Source organism: Cynoglossus semilaevis, chromosome 14 (genome assembly GCF_000523025.1).
Source record: "Cynoglossus semilaevis isolate Cse_v1.0 chromosome 14, Cse_v1.0, whole genome shotgun sequence".
Taxonomy (NCBI): domain Eukaryota; kingdom Metazoa; phylum Chordata; class Actinopteri; order Pleuronectiformes; family Cynoglossidae; genus Cynoglossus; species Cynoglossus semilaevis.
This window is the reverse complement of record NC_024320.1, coordinates 16579685-16606466: the sequence shown is the minus strand read 5'-3', so window position 1 is coordinate 16606466 and position 26782 is coordinate 16579685. Positions and strand designations below refer to the sequence as shown.

The 26782-nt window shown below is 39.6% G+C and overlaps 2 protein-coding genes across 3 annotated transcripts in view; both read right to left on the bottom strand.

Moving 5' to 3' along the window:
- Window positions 1-12950, bottom strand: part of ror2 (receptor tyrosine kinase-like orphan receptor 2) — a 30580-nt gene extending 17630 nt beyond the window's left edge. The window contains exon 1 of the mRNA XM_008325449.2: window positions 12008-12950. Coding sequence (XP_008323671.2) covers window positions 12008-12458 — 451 coding nt within the window. The 5' untranslated portion in view covers window positions 12459-12950. The remainder of the gene's footprint in view (window positions 1-12007) is intronic.
- A 306-nt stretch (window positions 12951-13256) lies between these two features.
- Window positions 13257-26782, bottom strand: part of syk (spleen tyrosine kinase) — a 16182-nt gene continuing 2656 nt past the window's right edge. Inside the window, exons 1-14 of one of the 2 annotated variants that reach the window (XM_008325451.3) lie at window positions 26360-26572; window positions 22953-23412; window positions 20078-20238; window positions 18762-18900; window positions 18341-18422; window positions 17883-17929; window positions 17508-17555; window positions 17221-17302; window positions 16344-16503; window positions 15644-15853; window positions 15095-15284; window positions 14790-14930; window positions 13911-14023; window positions 13257-13489 (exon numbers count right to left, since the gene is read on the bottom strand). In XM_008325451.3, the coding sequence (XP_008323673.1) occupies window positions 13417-13489; window positions 13911-14023; window positions 14790-14930; window positions 15095-15284; window positions 15644-15853; window positions 16344-16503; window positions 17221-17302; window positions 17508-17555; window positions 17883-17929; window positions 18341-18422; window positions 18762-18900; window positions 20078-20238; window positions 22953-23354 (1848 nt within the window). In that variant the 5' untranslated portion in view covers window positions 23355-23412; window positions 26360-26572 and the 3' untranslated portion in view covers window positions 13257-13416. Of the gene's footprint in view, window positions 13490-13910; window positions 14024-14789; window positions 14931-15094; window positions 15285-15643; window positions 15854-16343; window positions 16504-17220; window positions 17303-17507; window positions 17556-17882; window positions 17930-18340; window positions 18423-18761; window positions 18901-20077; window positions 20239-22952; window positions 23413-26359; window positions 26573-26782 lie in introns of those variants that run through there. The other variant, XM_008325450.3, reaches the window with a different exon arrangement.

Sequence of the window (26782 nt, the reverse complement as noted above, 5' to 3'; positions counted from 1 at the left end):
ATTAAACACTGATTCAATTAAAGTCTTAAAACTTGTAAACATTCCCACTGACGTGATAACTGAATAGTGACAGACCATGCTCTATCAGACACCACTATTCACTGTGATATTTCACCTTAGCTAGCCCCGATGCTATCTTCCCGCCCTAGAGTCCCAGCCACAAAAGACAAACGACACCTCATAAAAACAGGGACCTCTGTTTAAACATTTGGTCATTTTAAGGCTTAAAGAAAAGGCAATAAATGAGTCCTGGAAGGTCGTCATGACAGGGACTCGCTCATTTGCATTTTATGGTCTCTGTGATAAAATACCAGGCTGCATACCACGCAGACAAGGGAAAGAAGGATGGGCCTTAGTTTATGTAAGAACTGCAGTACTCAGTCTTTCCAAATGGGTTTGAAGTGAACCACAGAGTACTTCTGGGGTTTTTTCTCTTTAAAATTATTTTAAAGTTTGTTCTTCTGAAACCAATTGAAAGCCCGTTCTGCAGGAGAAGGGACAGGCTGTTACTCTGACTGGCTGGTTCTGTTATTTATTTTCACATGGCCATTGAAGACTGTTAATGTCAACCAGTGCTGACTGAGGGCCTCGTAGTTTTACTTTACCAAACTTTTTGTCCTACATGATATGCTGTACTTTTACCTTTCACTCAATGCTGCTATTCTTCACTCTCACCAATGTACCTCCTTCCAAATGTGGATTCTGTTTCTTACGTGTAGATGTACTTCATTGATCCCAGGCTGGATATATTTTTTTATTGTAAGATGAGGGTCAGTTTTTGAAAACTTTTCTCAAAAACTAAATCCTGAATGTTTTTGAGAACTGACTGTTTTTAATACAGACTCGGGCTCTAACAGGCACCATGGTGTCCTCACTGTGGTTTGGGTTGAACTTACACAAACACACACACATCACCCTATTTCCCACAGAACTACTTATATAACCTTGACTACCAGTTCATTGCGCATTTATTGAAACCCAATGTAGAGAAGTATCAGTGCTTGGTATTGACACAAAAATACTCAAAAACTACTTTTATTGTTTTATTACTTACTTACTATCATTCTGTCAGCCTGTTGTGAGTACTTGTAAGGGCTGAATCTAACCAGTTAACTAACCTAGCTGTAAGGCTAGCTCACTAACCGCCGTGGTGGTCACCTATTCTCCAAAACATGTCTATGAAAGATAAAGTACTTCTTTCATGTCACTTAGAACATATATGTGTATATATGACAACATATGCACACTGAAGTGAGTGTTGATAGGATGTGCTACAGGCAGTTAGCTCGTCTATCCTGTTAAACCAATGACATCATGTGCTCTCACATAAAAACACCACAGACACAGTGAACACCCCACTAGTGAAACAGTGACTGAGTGTAGTCTATATAAAAATATAAAATGAGAAACAACCAATGTCATCTTATTCTTAAATGACCAGCATTTTTAGAATTGAAAATGTTTATATATATATATATATATATGTATATACTGTATGTATATATATATATATATATGTATATATATATATATATTTATTTATTTATTTATTATTATTTGTTTTTCAAGCGCAAAATGATTATTGACGTTTAGTCAAAGGCCAGACATGAGGGGATCAAGGGCCTCGGGCCAGCAGTTTGACACCATTGATCTAAAGGTTTTGAGTCAAGCTAACAGCTAATGCTGCTAACACTCTGATTGTACCATTCAGGAAGACTTTGATATCCCTGCTCTCTCGGTGTTGTTTACAGCCTGACGTGTCTGGATTTAAACTCCATCCTTTCACCTGTGCACAGCACATTAGAGAGTAGGAGAAAGAGTAAACTTTAACGTCTCTGAGGAGCAGTTTGATTTGTGGACAGTCAACGTAATTAATCTACAAGGAAATACTGTAGGACAGGATATTTAGTCACACCATCAAACAGCTCAATGATAATCAACGATGTTGATGTAAATGAGACAACACCTAACTACTTTAACTACCTCAGTATCACAGATGACTGAGCCAATTAAAGAGTGAGAACTTGTGAGGTACACATTCAGTCCTGTTGACCCTGACGTCTGGAAAATGGGAATACTAAACGTCACACAAACGTTTTAGGCCGAGGCATTTCTGCCATGATTCAAACTCAATTTTCCAAAAGAATAGCTGCTCACTGGGATGTTCTTAAGAGAAGGAGGCAGGAATGTGTGAGGGTTAAAAACTCTGAAAACACAACAAACACCCCTCTGAAGAGAGTTACACAGGTACATAGGCATTCACCATAAAACAAAACACAAAATACTTTAACGAGATAATAATAAACAGATGTAACTACAATGCCTGCGGCTCCAAAAACCCTCTCATCTCAACAGATGATGACCAGACCCAGGCTGTAATTCAGATTAAAAACATCCACAGTGACTCCTACGTCTTTGTCCTCTTCTCCTTCTCCTCTTCGTACAAACAGGGGGACAAAGGAAGCTTTTCTTCACTGAAATATCCCTGATAAGTATGTGTGTTGACACAGAATCTAATAAAACAGAGTGAGATTAAAGAGGGCTTGTCCAAAGCCTCACCTGACCTTTAACCCCTTAGGATATTTTAGAGGCTGTGATCAGGGGCGGGCTGGTCTTCCACTGTAAAATGTGTCTCTCATTTTTCAAAATCATGACACGGCAGAAGTCTGTGACGCCACGCAACTCACACACAGGAAACCTTTACACTCGGCACAGTCAACACAGAACCGACCACAGAGCCTCAGATAAGGTGGATAAGGTGACCGTCCTCTGAAACATCCTCTGACAACTAATCTCATTTGCTCATGTGCTGATCTTAATCACCTGCATCTCTACAATCCTTAACACTTTGACTAATCATTGCCAAATGGAGTGATGGAATGATTACACGTTGGTCAAAATGGTTTTCCACACTTGTTGGAATGTCTCATAACATGTCAACAGAGAGGACTAGTCATTCATCTCTAGACTAAGAGCTTCTCTGCTCCCACTGTGTGCCAGGCAGTGCTGATCTTGATGGTGATAATGGATGGATGCCGTGTTTTACAATGAAGGATTGATGATATGGTTTAGTTTGCCCGATAAACACTCAATTCTTTCATTTTAAGTCATCATGATGGAGCTAAGAGCCAACCAGGAAGTCACTGCAGATAACAGTGTCGTCCTCTCCATTGGTCAACCCACTTTAAACCTGAGTGGCGTGGACCAGCTAAAGGACGAAGCCAGAGACAGAAAATAGGAATGACTGATGATGGTTGTTCAGTAGTATAACAGCCGACCTACTGACCTAAGGACGTAGTTCTGTGTTTATTTAGGAGCGTTAGCTCCACGCAACCTTTCCATGTTCAATACCAGCACTGCCAGTTGGAGCGCTGATACTGATGTCCATCCAAAACCTTCTAATCCCCTTCATCGTACTGTGGCCTGCCGTTGATGAGATGTCACGATACCGATCCTGAGTATCAGTATCAGTAGTATTTAGAGTTAATCTCACTCTCTTACTCCTCATATTCCAGGTTCCACCACAGCCAGTGTTTAGCCCCGGGTTTAGGGGCTGGTTGTTGTCAAACCCAGAACCTTCTGCATGGAAGGCAGGAAACAGCTCCGCCACTTACACCCCTCCCATTAATACGTTTCTGTTGAGCTTCCTGGTTTACAGCAGTGGTGTGACACAGGTGACACAGGTGATTTTACACCCACTTGTATAAATCTGACTCCTGCTCTCTGTCATAACTGTCAACAACAAGATCAAGCAAAAACAATAACTATACAAAAGTCAAACATGAATTTTTGGCTCCAGTATATAAACAGCACACTTCATCAAACAAACAGAACTCTCACCCCCGCAACTCCACGAAGACCTGACACACAAACACAGCAGTTTCTGTGGAGCTGATGTTTTTGCTTCACTGTCTTGAACTCAACTCTGAGAAAGTCTTAGTGCTGCCCCCACGATGGGAGACGACTGACGGGCTAATAAGGGTTTCCTGTTATTACCCTGTCATTTTCACTCCCATCATCTCATCAGACGATTACAAACAATCCAGTCATAAAAGCCGATCACAGATCACTTTATATTTGAGGATTTCCATTTTGGAGGAAGCCGAGCTGCTGTAGAGAACTGACCGCTGTAGGTGTGGTGTATAAACGATTCTAATGTTATTCTAATCCTCAATCCCACTCAAATGAAGGCACGCTACTTGAATGAGCTTGAATCCCCTAAAGGAAATGTGATCAACACTTTAGCCTCTGCCAGCGTTTTGCTCTGCACTTTGGTATTTTAACCCACAGTGTCAGCCTGGTTCGGGTCATGAGTTCCAGTGGATAATTCTCTGCGTCTTCGTCTTTCTTTCTCCCTCTCCTTACACATAAAGAGAGAGTAGAGGATTTTCTGTCCTCGGCTAAATTCAGAAGTTTTACTTTTTATTTCTACCTAAGATTCTGTGTCGTTTTTGTTAGAGCAAACAAATGAAATAATTTGGCAGGGCAGATAATCACATCATTACACACTCAACATCTGGACCAGCTCATAGGAAAATGTAACAAAAGAATATTCCCTGTGCTTGTTGACCAGAGGTTTATTATGAAACGTGTCACACTCTGATGTAAAATGTCTGTCTTTTTCACTTTACCCCACACTACACACATAAATACTTGCAGATGGCGGTGCAGTGGTGCTTTGGAGGAATGCTGAATTCTATAGCAGAGTTCTTTTTCATGTAGCAACACTTAAAGGCCTCTTCCTCTGTCCCTGTTATCCTGCTCTGCTAATTAGCAGCATATGTTGACACCATGCCTCTTTGGTTATCTGTTCAAAGGGAATCTAACGCAGGCCTATGAAGGCATTAATGCACGCTGAGGTTCAAATAATGAGAGAAACCAAGACTCTAGAGACAGTTTACAGGACCGCTGGACCGGAGCCAGGACTGAGTCCTACAGGGACAGAGTGCAGATCTTTGAAAGTAATAAAAACAAACAAGAGCTTTTATACAAATTCATTACTTATTGCTAATGGTTCATCGTTTGATGTGTGTTGTCTTACATTTATCAGTTATCTGATTTTGCCAGTTTAATTATGACTTCGTTTTGACAGGACCTTTCATTGTTCTAACTAATGGCTAAGAGTGTTTATGGGACGAGTGGCTGAGGCAGTACGGGGGTGCAGGGGGGGGGTTCATAATGAACCACATTATGTTGCTTATTTGTGCATTTATTTTTTACTCAATAAATGGCGTGTAGCCGAGTTGTGTTTGTGCTGCAGGCGCCGCTAGGTTTATTAGCAGTATTTCAACGAACCCTCGTCGCCCTCTGTCGCCTACAACAGCAACGTAGACATTCAAAATTACAGGCGTTTGGTCTTTTTAAACACACCACGATACTCCCAGGAGCAGGTGGCTCTGACTGTTCACAGCGCCACATGTAGGTGAGCCATATGTATTACATGTGTCACCAAGAGTTTCGTTCCAATCTGGACCTCACTATTTATTGATCCGACAGAAACCGGAGTGAACTAAGACAAATCCATCAGCTTATAGATATCAGGATTTTGAAGTTATCAAATCTTTTAAGGTTTTTTTTTAAAAAAAAAAAATCCTATCCCCTTTTCACCATCATCTTTCCAGTCTCTTTCTGTGAAAACGTGCCACAGATGAGACACAGCTGAATATACCAGCGGAGTCAAAGAAGTGTTGTAACGGTCTGCGTACGTCTACATACAATGGTGGCCTGCAGCCTTCCTCAGCCTCTTCCTCACTCTGATGAGAACTTGTCACCAGCCAGCAATTAGCAGCTTCCTAAAACAAAGCTACCACTGTTGCAGGTTGACTGACCAGGAACTCAGCCTGATGGTAAAAGTCTGACTGTGAGCTGCTGCTGCTGCTGCTGCTGCTGCTGCTGCTGCTGCTGCTGCTGCAGGGATGAAGCTGTCAGTCACTCTAAAAACACACGCCATCATCCTGTTTATATAAGGCAGGAATTACCAAGAATTTAAATCAACAAATGTATTGTCATACACACAGTAACTTACTTTTACCTTTCACTCATTTGCAATAATCATAAACATCACAAATAAACTTTTACTTAAAGAAAAAGGTAAAGTAAAAGAGGAAGTAAAATGTCGATCAATTAGACATTTAACGTTAGCACTAAATAAATATTTTTTTAAAAAGAGCACAGAAATCACTGATAGCAGAAAAAAAGTATCTAAAAGTGAGTGCCATTTTGGGAACAAAACTAAAACAATGGAGCATAGATGTTAAGCAGCCCCTCTCCTCAAAACGTTTCTACAAACGTTCATGTTCTTTTGTTTTGAAAAGGTGTCCTTTGAAGTATTTCTGGTCAAACGTAGTACAGAACGTTGGGGCAAATAAGGGTTTCAATTCCATTTGATAAAAAAAACCTAATGTAACTTTTTTCTTTCACATTTCAAAAGTTAGCCCTTTACCTGCCCGTATGAACCGGTGTGGCTAAACCATCAGCAGATCCATGTGATCCAGTACCATCTCCATTACTGTGAACTTCAATGTCACTGAGACCCAAACTTTTCCATTGACTCCAGAGAAGTCGACTGACCTCTGGCTAACTTTCCTTGCTTTTCCCTTGCTGCCACACTTTGTTTCACTTTACAGCTGGACTGTAGAAACAGAGAGGGGTTGGGGGGGTTGGGGGGGGGTGTAGCCGAGTGGATGGATGGAGGTGAGGAAATAAACACCCTGGGAAAACGCTGCACTGCACACACTCTGTGAAAACGAATGATGTCTTCTCGTGTTTACGTCTCCATCGGTACTTGGCCTGTAGGATACTACAGTACTACTACTTCACCACTGACATACCCCACTCTGGAGAGACACAATTTAATTTATTACATTGAATTGGCAGCTGACCAGATCCAAACAGAGTAGTTGATGTGACGTCTATAGTTTCCTCTGATTCCTCATTGATTCTTTCCATCTGTAGGTTTTATGAACATGTCCCGACGTCCACACAGGAAAGGTGAGACAAGTCAGAGAACTGTCACCTTCAGTGTGAGGACACTGGTCTGTTTGAGTCAGGGAGGTATTCTACTTTGACACATGACTAGATTTTGTTGCATTTGAGTGTTTGTAAAACTGGAGTACCGTATTTTCCGGACTACAAGTCACTCTGGAAGTTGCAGCCTGGTGTGAAAATAAATGTATATTTTCAGTGGTACAGGAGTAGCAGGCTTTATTTCAGTCAAATGCAGTGGTATAACGTTCTGTAGTAGGCACTGATTTAGTTCATTTTCCTGGTGTGTCAATCCTTCTGCTAGTACAGCTTTTTAAAAAGGTTTCCTAACTTTATAGAGTATAAAGTTAGGAACCCTTTTTTTTAAAAATCCTTCCTCAGTGTTATTTTATGTGTTTAAATATTGTGAAAAAAAAATCCTTCCTCAGCATTATTTTATGTGTTTAAATATTGTGAAAGTCAAGGCTGCATTTAAGTTATTGAGTTTTCTTTTTCTTTTCTGAGCCCTGCTCAGCTCAGAGCCCCAGGCATTTCCATTAGCAGCAACAGTAAGTCTCGACTCCTCTCGACTCCTACCCCAACGTAGTGACTCATGCCACTGTGACTGTTTATGAGCTTTAAAGTTCCACTGTGTTTTCTGCAACTACCCTGGAGTCTAGGTTCTCTCCTTGTTTTTCCATTAAGTGTTCTATTGTTACATGCTGTGAAAACCAATTTTTTTTTATTATTGGCTGGAATCACAAACTAATAATTTTTGTTTACTGCGTATGTCAGCAGAAAAACTTTTTTTTTCTATAAAATTCGCGAATACAGCAAGTATTTATTGTATATTAGAGCTGACAGTGAGGTTTGATCTTGAAACACACACATATATATTTATATACTTATCACAAGCTATGACCAACTAAATGCAATATATGTGTATATATGTATGTATGTATACATATATACATGTATGCATATATGTATACATGTATACATGTATACATATATGCATACATGTATACATATATGTACATATATGTATACATATATGCATACATGTATATATGTATACATATATGTATACATGTATGCATATATGTATACATGTATACATATATGTACATATATGTATACATGTATGCATATATGTATACATATATGTACATATATGTATACATATATGTATATACATATATACATATATGTATACATATATACATGTATGCATATATGTATACATATATGTACATATATGTATACATGTATACATGTATACATATATGCATACATGTATATATGTATACATATATGTATATATGTTTACATGTATGTATATATATATATATATATATATATATATACATATATATATATATGTTTATATGTGTATATATATATATATAGTTACTAACTTACCTCCCATACTTATATATTTTGCATTTTACTAGTTAGTTTTTCAAATAAGACACTGTTAAAAATAACTGTAATTATGGTCTATGGTGCGGGCACACAGAGTGTAGTTACAGGTTATTTGGTGTGTGTGTGTGTACTTTAAGGTAGTACACAATAATAAAGCCACATGTGTCCTGTAGGTGGTTAATTATATAATTATGCGACTAGGACATGTATATTTATCTTTGTTTCTAATGACAGACCAAACACACGGACAAACAGCTATTCAAGCGCTCGGTGAAAGACGTGAAGGCTGTATCCTGGAGGCTGCGCTGTGAGTAGAAGTCACCACCACTGCAGTCAAATGTAAGCCTTGAGTGTGCAGCCTCCCTTCAGTATGAATGACACCGTCACACACAGGCCCGTGGGTATGTGTGTGTGTGTGTGACATGGAATGCAGAAAGTATAATGTAGGCTTCAGATGACCCGTATAACTGGGAACCTTCGTAGACACGTAACATGACCGAGCACGCAGACTGGTCATACGTGGAAAGGCTGCAGACAGAACCTGGATTGTCTCCTCTGCCGCTGGTGGCACAGTCTTGAGGGAACATGTTTGGAAAACAGTGAGAACCCAGTTTAAGGTGGTTTGGAGCTCTGACACTTTGACCTTTATTTCCATATGTGATGATGTACGTGAGTCAACAGTGAGTGAGTCAAACCACTGTTTGTTTTATTAGGGAACAAATTGAGGTATAAAAAACCCACAACAAGGCAGTTGTGGTGACATTTGTACATTCATCTGTTAGCAAAGTCCCAAATCTACATCGACACTAGACGGCAGGCTTCTTCATTCACAGCAGCTTTGAACTGTCGACTGCTTTTTGTCCTAGAAGTTAGGATTTAGCACAATCATTAAAAAGTTGCTTATGGTTTTGTGAGATAAGAAGTAAAATTAGCAGATGGGATATTTTATTTTTTGATTTCATTGATTTTTGATTGAATCAAGAAGTCTTTTATTTTTGTCGTTGATATGCAATGTGTGAGCAGATAAAAGTTGAAATGGAAAGTTTATTTTAAATTTGGTGATTTAAGGTAAGTTGCAACGTACAAAACAGATTTAACAGAGTTAAATCATAATTTAACAATAATAATGAACTACATAGGCAAATGAATGAAGATAAAACTAAAATGGTTTTTAAAAAAGCAAAAAATTAATGTTATGTGAGGCTTTAAAAAGTTGGACAAAATCACCAAATTCACTTAGAGGTTACTAAGCCTAAAGCCAGAAATTGATTGAACTTGGCAAAAAAGGGTCCACGTTATTCCATTAGTGAGAAAAGGAGGATTTACCAAATATGACTGAAATGTTCTCACAGTGACCCAAAAAAGTATGAGCCCAGTGTGAGGCTGAAACATCCAGTGGTCTCCGATCTGTCATTCTCAGCATTAGAGTGTTTTATACAGTAGAAGAAGAAACGGGTGGACCAGTAAAACATTTTACCATTGTGGTCTTGTTTGTAGAGCTTGTTGAAAATGACAGTGTTGAAAACCGTCGTACTTCAGCAGGGAGCACTCCTGGAAGTTGGAGTACAAGTATATTCTGATTGGTAAAAATGGTGTCCCTCCAGCTGTACTTTGGCAGATAGAGGTAAACTATACTTGAGCTTTCTTTGACCATTATGAACCCTGAGAAAATGAGATTAAGAGGGTGAAGACCACCAGTGCCTGTTCGGTCCACGTTGACGTCAGAATCGTTACAGTCCTACTCTGGTCACAGACTTTTGTTTCAGTCCATATTTCAGACAGAATGTCATCAACAGTTTTAATGGAGCTACTTCAGCAAAGACAGATGGAATTTGAGATACGCCGCGACTGAGGGAAATTACAAACGGAGTTAACAAGAGTTCATTTCCTCAGTGACATCTGATATGGAAACTAGACCTGAGAAAACAGTTTGGTCAGAGGGCTACCACACATCATGGGACGGTCTGATTCAAACTCTACATTTTGACAAGTAACAACAAGCACTCTGACGTCCTACTGTAACACCTCTGAAAACAGTACTTCACACATATTCAAACCAGTCCAACGTAGTCAAACCAAGTTGAGTGATGGCCTGTTACTGTCGAACATAAACATCCCTATCAAAACAAAGGACCCGTTCACGTCTACTCTAAACATGCTCGTAAAAAAAACAGGTTCTATTCCACCATTAACTTCAAAGCTCTCCTGCAGTACCTTCATGGACCTGATGAGGGAGGCAGAGCCTCCTGTTGGAGGGTCAATGTTCTATCATTTAATTGTTAAGTACTCGTTGTACTTTGTATGTAGTGGCAGTTATTGAGTCCTTATGAAGTGAAATGTCTAGGAACTAGTCGTAACTACAAAGTTGCACACACATCTGCACATTTGGAACATCCTTAAAATCGAAATGACTTTTTAGAGGCATTATTTAAATACTGTTGACAGCACAGACCTATTTCACAAAAACATATTGATTAGGGAGTTACTGATGCCAAAATTTCAGACGTGTGTGTTTAATTTAATAAAAATGACTTTTTGGTGGAATTGGTGGTTCTCAAAATGTGGTGTGTGTACCTTCAGTGGTACTTCTTGGCCACTCTGAAGGGGTGAAATTATTCATATTATGTGTGTGCCAATTACTTTTTAAAAGTTTGTGTGTAGTATTAGAACTGAATTCAGTTACATGTTGTAGTATAATTAATTCTATCCTGTATCTTTTGCTAGTAAACTGTTGAATAATCCGATTAGGAATAAATGATCTTTATATACTAGTGTTAGCTGAACAGAGTACTCCAGAGACAATGTACTTCAATGTTGCTCATACTACTGAGAGGCACATGAACAAATACTTTCGTGGGGGGGTGGGGGCGGTACACGGTGGTAAAGTGTTGCAGAGCCTCTGCTCTAAATAAAACATGCATCTGCAGAGTCATGTATAAAGACAAAGAGACGCAGTGGTGGGGCAGGGGGTATTCAATAAACCCACTACTGCGCCCCACCCCCATCGCTGCTTTCGCTTGACTTTATACCAAATGGTGAACTCCTCAAAGGCCTGGGCTGAAAAGAGGAAACCTCCACTGCCCTCACCCCCCGCTGGGAGACTCCGTCAATTAGCATGAGGAGGAAAAGGGGGCGCCATCACCTCCACCTAAAGATTCCCATTACCATGATAAGAGCACAGCGGCGGACTGAGCCGGAGTCAGGGGACTTCAGATGAAGAGACGGACAAATGTCAACAAGCCGAGGGAGGAGGACAAAGCCTGACTGAGTTGCCGAGTGACCGCACAGACTCCAGAGGTTGAAACTGTTCCTGCACATGGCTGCGCAGTTTTATCCTGGGAAGGAGTTTCGATCACGAAGAAAGAAAAAAAAAACACCATAAAAGTTCCACATACTGCAGATAAGTTTGACCGTTCAATCTAAACAGTGTTCCTGTTGCTGAACGTCAGATTCTTTATCAGCGAACGAGGTTAGAAAGAGTTTCACCTTCTCTGAAAAACCAGCCGAGCGCACACGCAGCCCAACTCCTGGCACGAACGTGGGGAGGAGAGCGTCCCACACCGAGCCGCATCAATGGTACACACAGATCATAACGTGATCAAATGGGATTCAGACTCACCTGTACACGTGGGGAGGTGAAACAGAAGCAGCATCCACACCAAACTCCTCACTGATGAGGACATGGTGCCTCCACGGTGTCCCACTAACTTTCTCTGCAGCAGCGGTATCCCCCCTCTCTCTCTCTCTCTCTCTCTCCCTTCTCCTTTTCGTGTTTTCACAGAGAGAGACGCAGAACTCAACCAGAGAAAACGGATTTTCCAGAAAAAGTCTCTGCTCGTGAACGTGTGCTGCAGACCAGCAGATATGGTAGCGAAGAAGAAAATAAAACAACAACAACAAAAAACGAGATTCTCCGACACAGACTCTGATCCTCTCTCAGCGTCTGCTGCTGCTGCTGTTGAGCCCACAGTGGCCTCTGGAGTCCTGTGCACGCGCGCAAAGATACTTTTGCAAGTCAAACGCGCGCGCGCGCGCAAAACGGCAGGTAATCTTGTAGGAGAGTGCCCCATCTAGTGGCACACACTAGGTTACGGTTGAAGGTTATGGTGCTGGTGCAAAATAAAAGTAAAACCTGTTTAATTTTTTTTGTCAATTTTTGTCAAAAATATTTGACACATCACAGCAGCTGACAGGTGACACTTTATCAAGCAACTGATCAAACTTAGTGAAATTAAAACACACGTGTCACTGGTTAGAGAAATACAAAAAGGGACTAATAAAAGAGAGCGTATATTTAATCTTTAATTGTGCACGTCGGCAATATTAAAAATGTCCTATTACACTTGAATGCACCACCTGGTTAACGTAACCCCATTTGGAGGAAAAGGGGTCTAGCTCGCAACAGCCAATCAGGAGCTACGCAGGTCACGTTCAGCTTGTCGGTGAGGAGGTGAAGTTCAGACGCGCTGTTTCTTGATTTAAGATTTATAGAATTTAATAGATGTGACCTTGACTATAGGTCAGGTTTCTGAGAGGACAGGAAAGTTGGACAGGACAGGATCACAGTTGTATTTAATGGTGAGTCATTAACCCTGAAGGAAAAGACACAGACATGGAGATGAAGGTACAGACAGACAGACAGACAGACGACAAACAAATGTTTCACAGTCTGGGATTAAAATATAAATTATGACAAAAATATGTCTTTGTAGCCACTGCTCAAGAGTTTATTAAAAAATAAAAATTTTGGCACAAACAGTAGGGACATTAATTCCAATATAGAATTAAATTCAAAGCAAATTTGTGCATGACATAACTGGTGTAATAACACAATGTTATTGCAAATGTGTTCTAACATAGTTTCTTTAGTTTGTTTTTTTGTTTTGGTCAGGCATGTCCTCAACAGCAACATGTACTATTTGCATTTAGAAACCAAGTATAGAACAACATTTTATAGTTTGTATATTTAAAAAGAGGTCATTTTTAGGAGACAACATTTTGCATAGAAAGAATCTGTAAAAAGAATAGTTACTGTGCAATGTCATAATAAAACTCTCGTAGTCTTGGTTCGACAGTATTAAATCCAGGCCGTTTGTCCGCACTGTAGAACAAAACAAGGAACAAATGATCTGTTAATACAATAAGGGACATTGGTATTTTTTAAACATCAGACACATAACAAGGTAAGACTGCGTTCATCGGTGGGAGACAGTGAGGCTAACGAGTTTTAATACTTGTAGTCAACCATCCGGAGCACATGAAATGACTTTAGGTTAATATAAGTGTCAGCAGTGATGTATGACAGTAGAGAAGCCACACGACCAAAGTGAACCTTTACAGTCCTGATGGCTAGTTTTGATGCTATATGTGTCCTAATTGTCTCAGTCTTCCAGAAAACATTTCAAGTCGTTGGCATAATCACAGTTTTGTTCACAACTGATGAAGCCTCTCAGATAACAGAGCCCATTTCAGTTCCTACAGACTGGAGATTTAGAGAGGTAAAAATATAATAATTCAATCACCTGTACGTCCAGCACGTTCTCATCAGTTCATGCATCTCTGGTGGACAGCTGGGTGGGGCGTCCATACGCATCCCGGTTTCAATCATCTGCATGACTTCATTTCCTTTCATTCCCTGTGAAGAGTGACACATTTAGGTCTGTGATTACATCATCAGGTGTGCTGTGGAAAATTGTGCAATTTCACTTCATTGGTCTTTGAACATTTATTTATTTACAAACAAATACTTTGTCACTGTTTGTCTAGGCAACGGTGACCGGCAGAGCAATTCAAGATTCCACTAGGTGGCAGCAGATGGCTATAAAAACAAAACAACATGAAAAGAGACATGAAAGTTGACGCTCTTTTTCGACCATGTAACAGTGACAGGTAGAACAATTAAATGCTCTTCCACTAGGTGGCAGCAGATTAAAATGCAGGAGAGTAGAACTGTGACTCTTTCTTCAATTCCTGCAATTTTATTAGTGTTGTGATCAACCAAACTTGTCAGGTTTTCATACTGATTAAGTCAATTGTCCGTAAGTTTTAAATTACGTATATTTTTTGTTACATTTTTATTTGACATTTTGTTGTCCACTGTGGGATTCTTCTAATTTAAAATATGTACCTTGGCCACAAAACTGTTGTAAAACACTGATTAAGGTTCCAGCTAATGCAATCAGACTGGTGTTTTTAAATGTACTTAAGTACTGTATGTGGCACAATACATGAATTATACGACATAAGATGCACAGTCTACCACAAAGGCTCGGACAACTCTACATATCCCAATATCTCCATCTTACACAGTCCTTTGTTACACGTAGTAGCTTTTTGGCTAACTTAATTCCTAACTTTAGTTCGGACACAACCAGAATGTGGAAAAGCCAAGTCAGTCATACCTTATATGGTTTCTGGCCATAGGAGTAGGCTTCCCACATGAGTACTCCGAAGCTCCATACGTCACTTTTGGATGAGAACTTGAAGTAGTTAATACACTCAGGAGCGTACCATTTCACTGGCCACTTCCCATGACACTTGGCCTGGAGGAAGTAATGGATACAAACGTTTAGGGAGATCTGGGCTGTGACATGTCAGGAATTTGACAGATTATTAGTCAACTAAGAGAAGAATAGAATATGAGCACATGCAACCTTTGTGAGTTAGGCTTCACATCACGATCACAGTGTGTTCCTGTCAGCACTACCTTGTAATAGTTCTGCTCCTCAGCAACTGCCTTGGAGAGGCCAAAGTCACTGATTTTGGCGTAGTGCTGCGTGACCAACAGCACATTCCTGGCAGCAAGGTCCCTGTGGACAAAGTTATTCTCCTCCAAGTACTTCATGCCCATTGACACCTGATGAACCAGCTCTGTGATGTTCTTTGTGGTAGTTTGCCTGCAGTGAAAAAACAATGAAATAACTGTTTATAACTTAATATTGTTGATGTCAAGAGACAAATCTTTTGCTTGGTCTAACTAACGTGCCCCAAACCTGAAGTTATTATTTTGATTGAGTATATGAGGACAGAAGGTGTTTGGTTCACACAGATACTTTTTAAAAATCAAACCTCATTTTCTCCTTCAGAGCGTTACAGTCTTACACCAGGATTTTTCCTGCCAGCAGTGTTAGTAACGTTCTCATGTTACAGTATAGTGACTCGATGGACAAGCACATAAAAAAAAAAAAAATCAAAATTCTTTTTTTTGTCAACAACTTGTTCTGGAAATAAACCAGGGTTCTTTGATAGCACCTACTTGTTTTTCTGAAGAAACTTGTGGAGAGGTCCCAGTTCAGCCAGTTCCATAACCAGCATGAGGTTCTCGGCCTCACACATGCCGATCATGCGAACGATGTACGGATTGTCCAGCTGCTGCATTACACCGGCCTCCCGCAGCATCTCATCACGGACTGCGGGGTTGTCGTCATCGTTTTTTAGGATTTTGACTGCAACAGCCTTTTCTGTTCTGTCACACAGAGACAAACACTGTTAGATTCTGTGTTGATCTACGGACCATGATGGAGGACGTTATAACAGATGTATGACCTAACAAGAAGGGGGAAATATTTCTTTGTAGAATATTTATACATTTAAAATATACACAAAAAAAGCAGACATTCAAAACATAAAACTAATAAAAATAAGTAGGTTAATGGTGTGAGAGTAAAACAGATTACCCTGCCATTAGGAAAGGAAAGTGAACTACAGCTCACCACTGCACACAACCAAACGTGACTTCTGCTTTTAACCCATCACCAAAGTGAGCGCAGTGGTCCTTAACCACTAAGCCACCGCTGCCCCTCACCAGAATCACACCAAATCAGATGTGAACTATTGGTGTAATTACTGTGACTAAACTGCCTACAGTGTGCAGAAGAGTAGGCCCAATAAATGAGGGTTCATTTGACTTTGTGTCAAATATTTAAAACAACGTCAGACATCATTGTTCCATTTACTTTCTCATCTTGTAAATGCCCTTCATGACTGTCCCAAAGTTCCCAGAGCCCAGTTCTCCATCTTCCAAGTAAAGCTGGCTTCGATCCACCTTCGGGCTGCGTAGTTCGTCTGGGTCAGCGTACGGACTGAGATATTCGCTGGTGTCCATCGGCATGGCCTCTGATGAAGAATCGACCGTGAAAGATTAGGAGTCACTTGTCACTGTGTTAGGATCAAGAAAGCTGTTCTAATAAAAATACATTCAATTGAAAGCATTAGCCATTTATTCACCCCACAGTGGGGAAATTCAGTGAGTCTTTGCAACACACACACAGGCTGCCACTGGAGGCGCCGTTGAGTATGTGGTTCCTCTGTGGCTCGATCCCAGAACCTTCTGTGTGTAAGGCTGAGCCTTGTGTTAGTAACAAGGGTTTACAGATAAAATAATTATAAAAGCAGTATACTTGTTATTTTTGGAGTAAGCTTGTAGAAGGTAACAGTTGCAAAGTTAGAGTTTGTGTAGGCAAACAAAGATGTTATGATTGAAATCATATTCTTCTTTGGGCTGCAGGGGTCGCTACAGTTGATCATCTGCCTCCATCTCACCCTCCATTTCCTGCCTCCCCGGCTTTTACACCAACCATCTCCATGTTCTCTCACCACAAACTCTCACCACAAACCTCCTCTGTGGTCTTCCTCTTCACATCAGATTATATTAGATTATTTTGTCTCATATTACATTAGATTCATTTGGATTGGATTGCAAATGTCTCCTTCTGGGGACAAATAAAGATATTCCAAACCTTATTAGATTTAATCAGATTTGATTAGTCTGGCTTTTATTTTTCTTTTACACACGTCATGTAACCTTCAGACGTCAGATCGTATGCAACTTACCTTTGTTGTCACTTTGGTCGTTGTATGTCCTGGATTCATACGGATTCAGATTATCTGTGTTGTGGTGTCGAGTGCTGGGTCTCTGTCACGATAAAGAGAGACAAAACACATAGAATGAATAACTTGAATTAAGGATTAGGTAGAACAGGTCATGCTTTAGTTCTGGTACTGTTTGTTCACAAACACAAATACTGTGGATACTGTGGACCAAGGAGAGAGTACGGAGTGGAACGACGTATCCACACTGTGCTGTGATACACCAACAGGAGGCTGGTGTGTTACCTCACCTTTTTTATATTTTTGATCTTGGAGAGAAAATTACTTGCTGTACTTTGCTGTAAACCAAAACAACAGAGAGGTTATCAGGGCGTGACCTTGACACAATCCTTACAGACAGATGTAAGAATAAAGATGTAACTGTTCTTTCCTGTAACAGTTTCATTCTCTAAAAACAGTTTCTATTTGGACCAATGTTTAATGACAAAGATAGTTAAGCTAGTATTACAAAATCTGGAAATTATCGTAAGCTATCACTGATGCGGCCAAAAATATCTCCTAGCACACATCCGGTGTGACCTACTGTAACTTAACTTCCTTCTTGGACCATGAACAGTAGATGCTCTTATCATTGAAAGGAGAAGAGAGAAAAGATTCAGACTCACAAGAACAGTGAAGTGTCCAGGCTGGTCTAATGGAAGTATTGGCTGTCCTGTTGGAGACAAACGATGAAGTGGGTCACAGTGGGGAAAACACGATGGAAATGCAGGTTATTTCTGGGGATTTTATGGCCGGACGATGTTTTGTCTGTAGAAACTTTAAACCTACATAAAGTCACTAAACATAGTGTTAAAATGACAGCGATACATTCAATATTAATATATCAGTAGTGCTGTGATATTACATTTTTTAGCAACACAGTGATATATTACATTGACCTTTTTATGGTTTTTTTGGCAGGTTGGACGTAATAAGTCAACATGTACTTGACAACTGAACCTGTTTACACTGGTAAATTGATTAAAGAAATCATTTTTAAAAACTACTACTACTTCTCATAGTGAGTTTGTATTTTAGTACAGATGCTGTAAACCTATTCAGATAACCCTGCAGTGGTTTTCACCTGTTTCTCCATCAGGTCTTGGACAGGGTTCAGTCAACACTCGCAGCAGACCGTCAGGTTTGTAGGAGTAGTGCTCCACCAGCTACGGTTAAAGAGAGAAGACGGTGTAAATCACTCTGAATTTCCGGAAGCAAATGCTCAGTTTAGCACTTGTTTTTTTGCTCAGTCTTTGTATTGTTTGTAAGGAGACATTTTCGTTGTGTAAAGGGATCAGTGTTATTCCCTGGTCGTGCTGTAGGGGGAAGAGTTGGGTTACGAAGGGCATTTGTTATAAAAACTTTGCTACATTACAGTTCACATCATCATTTTATATAGTAAAAACCTAAAGTCAGTTTAATATGCTTGGTATGACATTACACTTTTTATTCATTCATTTTTATTCATATGTATTTGACTGATATATTCATCTCTCTGTCTTTACCTGCCACAGGGTGTCGAATATTTTTCCATCTGGAATGGCAAGTTTTCCGTTTCTGTTCAGGTCAATGAGATAATGCATGACTTCTCCTTCATGGAGTAAACACAGAGCGTAGGATCCATTCGTGGCTCTTTGCCGGATCCTTGAAAGAAGAATGAAAAAAACACAGGACAGGGGCATCGCCTTATTAAACCAAAAACTTATTTTGTTTGTTTATTTTTTAACATTTCCTATTTTGTATGTGCAATCATATTCTGATTGCACTTTATATGTTTATATTTGAATTATTATTTATTGTAATGTATTTGATTGAGGAAACCTTTGTTGCAATCTGACTAATTCTTCATGTCTGGTTGAATCTAGGTCAGAAAATATTAATCCTGTTTTGCCCTGAGCGTAGACCGTGTTTTGAATTTGGGCTGATCAAGTGACTGAGTTAGAAGTGTTACAGACCCCATGTCACAGACCTCCGTTCTAGTCTACGTCAAATAACAATATAACGAAGGCAGTATTTTCCCTCCATGGTCAACAACAGAAACCTGAGGTCAATGCAACTAAAAAACTCCTGCACTGGTTGCAGTTGTTTTACATTTTACTCTCACCACAAACCTGTTTGCTCAATTGCTGCATTTCTTTAGCTACATCTTAGAGGAAGTCAGTTGTTGGGCCGAAGCAAACGGCAGCTCACGGTACACGGCATGGTGTTCCACGTTTGACATTACATTCACTAAATCAAGATGTTGTTTAAATCGCAGAAGTTTATACTACATGGATGGATGATTGGATGGATGGATGGATGATTGGATGGATGGATGGATGGATGGATGGATGGATAGATTAGGTAAATTATGCTGAGAAATTACTGTGGTATTTACCAATAATAACTCTCTAAAGTCCTTCATCTGGAACATTTCCCATTTTACTCTCTTTCTTCATCAATTATAGTGTTTATGTCAGAAAGTCATTTGCAAACCAGCGAAGCAGAAACCACTGTATGTGGGTGTGTGTGTGTGTGTGTGTGTGTGCTTTGTGCTCTCTGCACTCACTGTGTTACGGTAAGTGGAACAGAAATTTGAAGATGAAATGGTAATTATGAAGTGTGAGGGAATACATTATATCAAAGGAATATTACATAAAAATATTATGTATTTATAAGTATTGACCACCATCCTGTCAGTGAGCACGTTACACACCTTCAGATCAAACTACTGATGAGTAAACCACAGCATCGTGTCGTAAATACAAAGCTCTTATTATACTTTGAGTTGCTGCGAATGCTGCTAAAAGGTTTTCAGGTACTAATAAAAGACAAGACTCACAGAAATTTCCCGTTTATACGGAAGCCACTCTGCAGCCTCTGCTCAGAGTCTTCTCGTGTAATTGGTCCATGGAACCAGGGCATTCGTTCATGGGCAGTGGTGGCAATGAGCTTCTCCAGCTGAGGCTTCTGGCTGATGATGGCCTGCTCCAAGGCTGCTCCCTGAACACACACACGCGAAAAAAAGAATTATTTTTTGCCAAGGAAAGTAAATATTGTTTTCCTTTTTCTGTTCAGATAAATTCTAATCAATGCCCAGAGACAATGTCTCTGTCATTGGTGTGGAACCCCAGGGTTCACCTCCTGGGCAAGTTCAAATCCCAGTTAGGGCGGTTGGTACCTTCCAGTGGACTCACCACCTGCAGGAAGGTTCAGGGGGGTTGGTACGGTGCAGTGTGATCTGGGTGGAGGCTGCTGCCCCCGCGACCCAGTAACGGATAAGTGGATGAAAATGAATGGATGGATGGATAAATTCTACTGTATCCTGCATCTTTCAATTATTAACATATTTAATGCATGAAATGGACACAGAATAAATGAATGTTAACATTCCTGCCAATCATCACAGTGAAAAACTAGTTTAAAGTTGCTGTGAGACGAGGAAATTTAATGAAATCTAATATATTATTTCCACAGATCAGTTGAGATCCTACTTGAGCAGAAGTTTGATCTACTGAACAAAATTCTTTCAAGATGCAGCCTTAGTGGGGAGAGGAATGAAAGGGTATTAAAAAGGAAAAAGAAGAATTTCTAAATCTGTCCAGAGCTTCCACAGGAGGTCAAAGAGCATCGGTCAGCAGTCCAATCAAATCACTAGGGATGCCAAAAGGTTGGAAATACCCAAATTCCTATGGTAAATAATCAAACCTTTCTCCCTGAAAATTATCATTAATCTTATCTGGAATTAATTTTTGGATCAATTAATTAAGTGACTGCGTGGCCCAGCTTGTGGCCCGCAACCCAGATCAGTGCTGTATAGTAAGAGCTTTTTGGATTCATTACCTTTGTTTTATATGCTTAAACCTTTGAAGTTTAACGTTACTTTGTGTTTGTTTTGATATTTGCGTTTTTGTGGACAGTTTGGTGCGTTCAGTGTCTCTGCTGCTGCGTACGTTCACGTTTCCTCCTGTGATCAAAAAAAACCCCTGTTCTCTCTGGCTGTCCTTCGTCCACGCTGTGTACGAGATGCAGAATGAAAGTTAGAACAAGGTGTCAGGAAGTGAAGTTAAACCGCATGTGTGTGTTCTGACACGCACACACACACATGTCACACATTGTTGCTCACAACTGAGAGATGTAACTACATAATATCCTTAACTCTGACTAAACCTGCGTTTCACGCTACTAAACTAAAACTACAAAGTTACTGTGACAAAACGTCCAAAGTTTACGGATGCACAAATACCGGTATCAGGAGCAATACTTCAAACAAATACTGTACTTGTACTCGGCATCCTAACATATAATATGCTAATGTTTCTTCACAGTTTAACAACACAGTGAACAGATGAGATGTTTACACCTCGGACTTACTTCACCAACATTGTGTGTGTTCTAATTTGTTTATTAAAACATAGAAAACATTCGACATAGTTTAAGTGACACTTTGTTTACAGGAAAGCAGGAGACAGTCTTTACTTTTTTATAATAAATATATTATATATATATAATATATATAATAGAAATGCATTATTTGTGACACTTTCTGTTCAGCTGACTGTGTTAGAAAAACACATTTTGTTTAATTTTATATTTTGAAGAAGATATTGAAGATCATTTGTTTATATATGTATAAATACATACATATATATATACTGTACATACTGTATATAGTGTCATGTGACAATAGTTTCAGTTTGAAAACTTTTTGTTTAGCTCAGAAATTTTCGTTTCCTTTTGGATAGAAATCACGTGCTGGTGAAGAACAAAAATAAAGAATGCAACCGTAGACACTTTACTGGTGTCCGTACAGTGGTTTGGCCGGAGCTCACACATGAACTAGAACTCCCCCACTACCACAGAGCTGTTACTGTCACACTCCTCCAGGCCACTGGGGTTTCACTGCGTGTTTCTTATAATAAATATCCAGTTTCCTGATGATAGACGTATCAGTCCTGGTACCCAGTACCACACACACACACACACACACACACACACACAGGCTGGGCACTCGTGTGTGTCAATGACACACAGTTTGTGTAACATTGTGCTTCAATGGTTTTCCTTAGGAAAAAAACAAACAAAGTTATGAAAACTCTCTGTAGATCACTGTACAGTTGTACATGTGCATTTATTTCTTGGCTGCTATTTTTCTGTTGTTTTATTACATTGAGTGTTTTCTTTCTCAAGACACTTTCTGATCCCTATCAGGTGAGTTGCACTACAAAACCAACCCCTGACTCTGATTGCATGTGCAGAGAGTGTGTATCACCAAATCATCTGCTGTTTTGAGGCGTATCATTTCAGCGGTGGCTTTAATAATGTCCATGTTTGGCTAAGTGGTTGTAAAAGGAAGGTTGTCATGTGTCCTTTCAGGTGTCTAAAAATAAAATGAGTCAGTTGTCACGACATGAAGAGTGTGAACTGCTGTAAAAGTTCACCGGAGTTACAGAAGGTAATAATAACTACTACAGTAGAAATTGAGTTATATTTCCTGTTTTGTTTTAGGGGAAGTTGCTGCTAACCCTTCAGCAGAAACATCAGTCAAATAATCATGTGTTCCAAGTTCAAGGGTCCTTTACCTTGAATATTTTTCAACTGTTTTTGCCATTCTTGGACAGGAAAAGAAGGGTTCAAATAACCACGTTCACATGTGTTACACTGAAATGGGTCATGTGATCTCTTATGAAGTGACGATGAGCGACGCCATAACTTACCTGCAGCTTCCATTTCTGCTTCACGTACTCGTGGATCAGTCTTTCCTTGAGGTCTTCAAACGGCCCCACCTTGGGCTGCATGTTCTTGGGCCTGTTGCAGGGCCTCTTCAGCAGACACACCAGGCCATCCATCTCCTGGGAGTGGTAGTCAATCACCTCCATGGGACTGGTGTGGCTCTTCCCACCAGCTATAGCGTACGTTTGATTTTTTTCTCTTTCGATGGTGTAGTGGTAACAACGATTGGAGTGCAGCACGGAGAGAGCAAAGCCTCCCAGGTAGTTGCGGCTCTGCCGGAGCAGATACAAGCCATTGCCCTTGTCCGCCTGCTGCAGGTAATTCTCTGCTTCTTCTCTGGTGATGTTGCCGTAGAAGAACGGCAGCGTGTTTACAATTTCCGCCATTCGGGCTTTAGATGAAAGCCGTTTCTTCACAAATGTCAGCCACCAGGATGGAACGAACCTGAAGACAGAGGTACACGTCAGAAAGATCAGAAGAAATCCACACACACAAAAAAACAAAACAAATACATCAGAGCCAACCGCTAGAGTTTGGAAAAAAAAATTTATTGTATTATTATTATTTGATATATTAATTTGATCTCACAAAATAAAACTGCAGCATATATTTTGATTTTTAAACACGCACACGAGCACACAGACGTGGCACGAGCTCATAACATGTGGCTTTGACAGAGAAACTAGAGAAAGAAAAAAAAAGTTTCGTTTGTGACCGACTCATCAAGACAAAAATTGAACATTCAAAAATTCATTTCCAATAAAATAACTGCATAAAATTATTGTATTTTCATTAATGAAAATAAGGCGTTGACATGTGCGGCCACCACTAACGACCCCGAGGATTCGCCCCCGTCTACTAACACATGAGTTACTGTCAAAACTATTTTTATGTTGTTTATTTGAAGGGTTTTTTTTTATACTTTGCTCCAAATACTTTTTCAGCAGAGTGACTTGTGTTTTATTATTTACTACCATCAAAACTGGAGTCCTGCATCAACAAAATATATTTTACATTATTGTCACATCACATTTACCCATTTATTATGATGTTTTGTAATATCTGCAAGAATCGTTATTGGATTTCCCTCCGATACTGAACCCATTTTTACAACCATTTAACGATTTTTACATTAGGACAGAGAACTTGTTATTATGTAGCCACTGGTAGGGGGTGCTATTGCTGCACTGTGTTTTGAGGAGAGAGGGGGACTTCGTAATGATATAGGCCAGTGATTCTCAACCCCTGTGCCGTGGCACACTGGTGTGCCGTGGAAAATTATCCAATGTCATTAACTTGGGCTGAAAACTATTATTTATTTATTGCAAATAATTTTCCTTTGCTCGTCAAAGCATGAAAGGCAGAACAATTCAATCCTCTTCTGCTAGGTGGCAGCAGATGGCCAAACTAAAAAAAAAAAATCAGAGCTGTTGAAGAAGTTCTTTGTGAGTGTCTTTCTTCAATTCCTGCCAGTATGTCAGCGTTGTCTTCAACTAAACAGTGAGGTCAATGAGGTCATTTAAACTAGAAGATTATTATATTTCATTGCATATACTTTTTGTGAGATTTTTGCCTGGCCTGGTGGTGTGCTGTGGAGGTAGGGAACACTGATATAGTCTACACAGAAAAGGTAGGGAACACTGATATAGTCTACACTGACATTATTAGACATTAAAATGATCTTTGGTTCATAGTCGTTTGCCAAAACAAGCAGGTTAGGAACAAATGCTCTGTACTCCAGGTCTTTAGTGTTCCTGTTCCTGGAAGATGACAGTGAAACACGTCCTAGTCCACTGGTAATTTAAATGTCGTTAACTGTGTGAACTCATCAAGCACTGGTCCACCTTCATTTGTTACTTACTAATGAACTCTGCTTCTAACGAAGCTCAGCAGGTGACGAAGTGACAGCGCAAATCTACACCACCCATACTGTCAGTGTGAGCGCGACACGTTCAAAGTCTGGAGCAGTAGAAAGCAAAGCGCGTTGCTACACTTTACCCGCAGCTTTAGCGCAGCTCGGCCTCAGCAGGTGCAGTGCAAAATTCCTACACACTGTGACAGACACAGTGTGTCTGGATGGACCAATGAGGCAAATGGAGTTCCTCTGGTCTGTAGCAGCTCCATCTCCAACATCCTTTCTCCAAAATCCAAACCACCTCCACCTTGGCTGACTGACTTTAAACCTCTCTTCTAATTTGCTCTTTTCTAATGCTGTCCATCCTGGTGGCTCCAAATAGGAATCTCAGAATCTTCTTCAGTCAGATCTATGACTCTTTCTAGAAAAGTAATTTGGTGTTTTAGGATTCAAGGCATTTATGGTTTATTTTGATCTAAATTGTGATTTTTTTTTTTTGTATAGAGGTTTGAACTGAAAAGCTTGACAGGACGGCTGGTTATTGGTAGTTAATCTAGATAGCACGTGAATGGTGCAGGAGCAAATGGAAGACAATATCATTTTTTTAACAAATTAAAATGGGAACCGTAGCAACAGGTTTCCAGCTTACACAGCTAGAATTCTCCTAAAAATGACTTTTGGGTAAATCCTAAATAAACGTACAGTCGTGTGAAAAAGAAGGGCCTTCTCAGTGCTTTATTGAAGGATCACAAATCAGGTTTAAAAGAGTCAAAGTTTTCAAGAAAGATGAATGAATTTAGAAAAAAAGGAATAACAACAAAATTAGAGTTAGTGTCGCTGCCGCTTTTGCCGGTAAATACAGCTGTTTACTGTGAAGTTTATAGATTAATTATTAACCATTTCAATTAATTGTGTTCGAGCTTTAGCCAAATTTAACATTATCACATTATTCTTATTATCTAAAAAATTCCTTCAGCAGCTTTATACAAATTTAAGAGTTGAATTTTGATGAACTTAATAGTCTGTGTTTTAGATTTACTAATAAAAACTTTTGACTACATGATATATATATATATTTATATTCTAAATATGATGTGACTGGAATATAAATAATAATTAATATGTATATATAAACATTATATTTATATTTACAATAATTACAAATGATTGCAAGTCGCTCTTACAGTCTAAAATCTTCATTTATTCTTATTTAAAAACGTCGACTTAAATGTTCAGTCATCACAATATTAACTGTGAATATAAGTGAATTTTGTATGAGCAGATTATTAATTATCTGAGGAGAAAGATTTAGACGAGACAGTTCTTTTTCAAACGTTGGATCTGAACTTGGACCTAAAAACCCAAATTTCACTGCAGCAAACAGCCTTCAACCTTCAACCTTCACTTTTCTTTTCTCTTCAGTGCTCTTCTTATCACTTGCAGGTTTATCTTCACATTACAAAAACAACAACCCAACACATTTAAAGAGAGCCAGAGCGTAGGCTGTGCGGCCGGTGCTACAGCAAAAACACTTACTTTGTATTATGTGCTGAAGTGGAGTCAAATGTCAAAGCTCCTCAACTTCAGAGCAGTCACTCCTTGATCACAAGAGCCGAGCAGAGTCTGAACATCTGACCAGATCATCTCCATTTAACCATCCATGGCCAGTGAATTACCAGAAACCAGCGACTCTGACTGGATCCAGCAGATGAAGTAATAAACAGTGAGCTGGGGGAGCTGTCAGCTTCCTCATTTCAGCCACTTCCTTGACTAGTCAATTCTGTTACTTCCCCTTTTTCAGCTGAAGACTGACCATTGCATCTGTTGCACAGGAAATGACATGACAACAGCCAACTGAACTGAATCATCTATAACTGTATGTATGCTAATGTCGTTAGCCCGGAGAAGGCAGCGAATTAGAATTATTTCACAAAAGCAAAAATTATATATGTATATGTA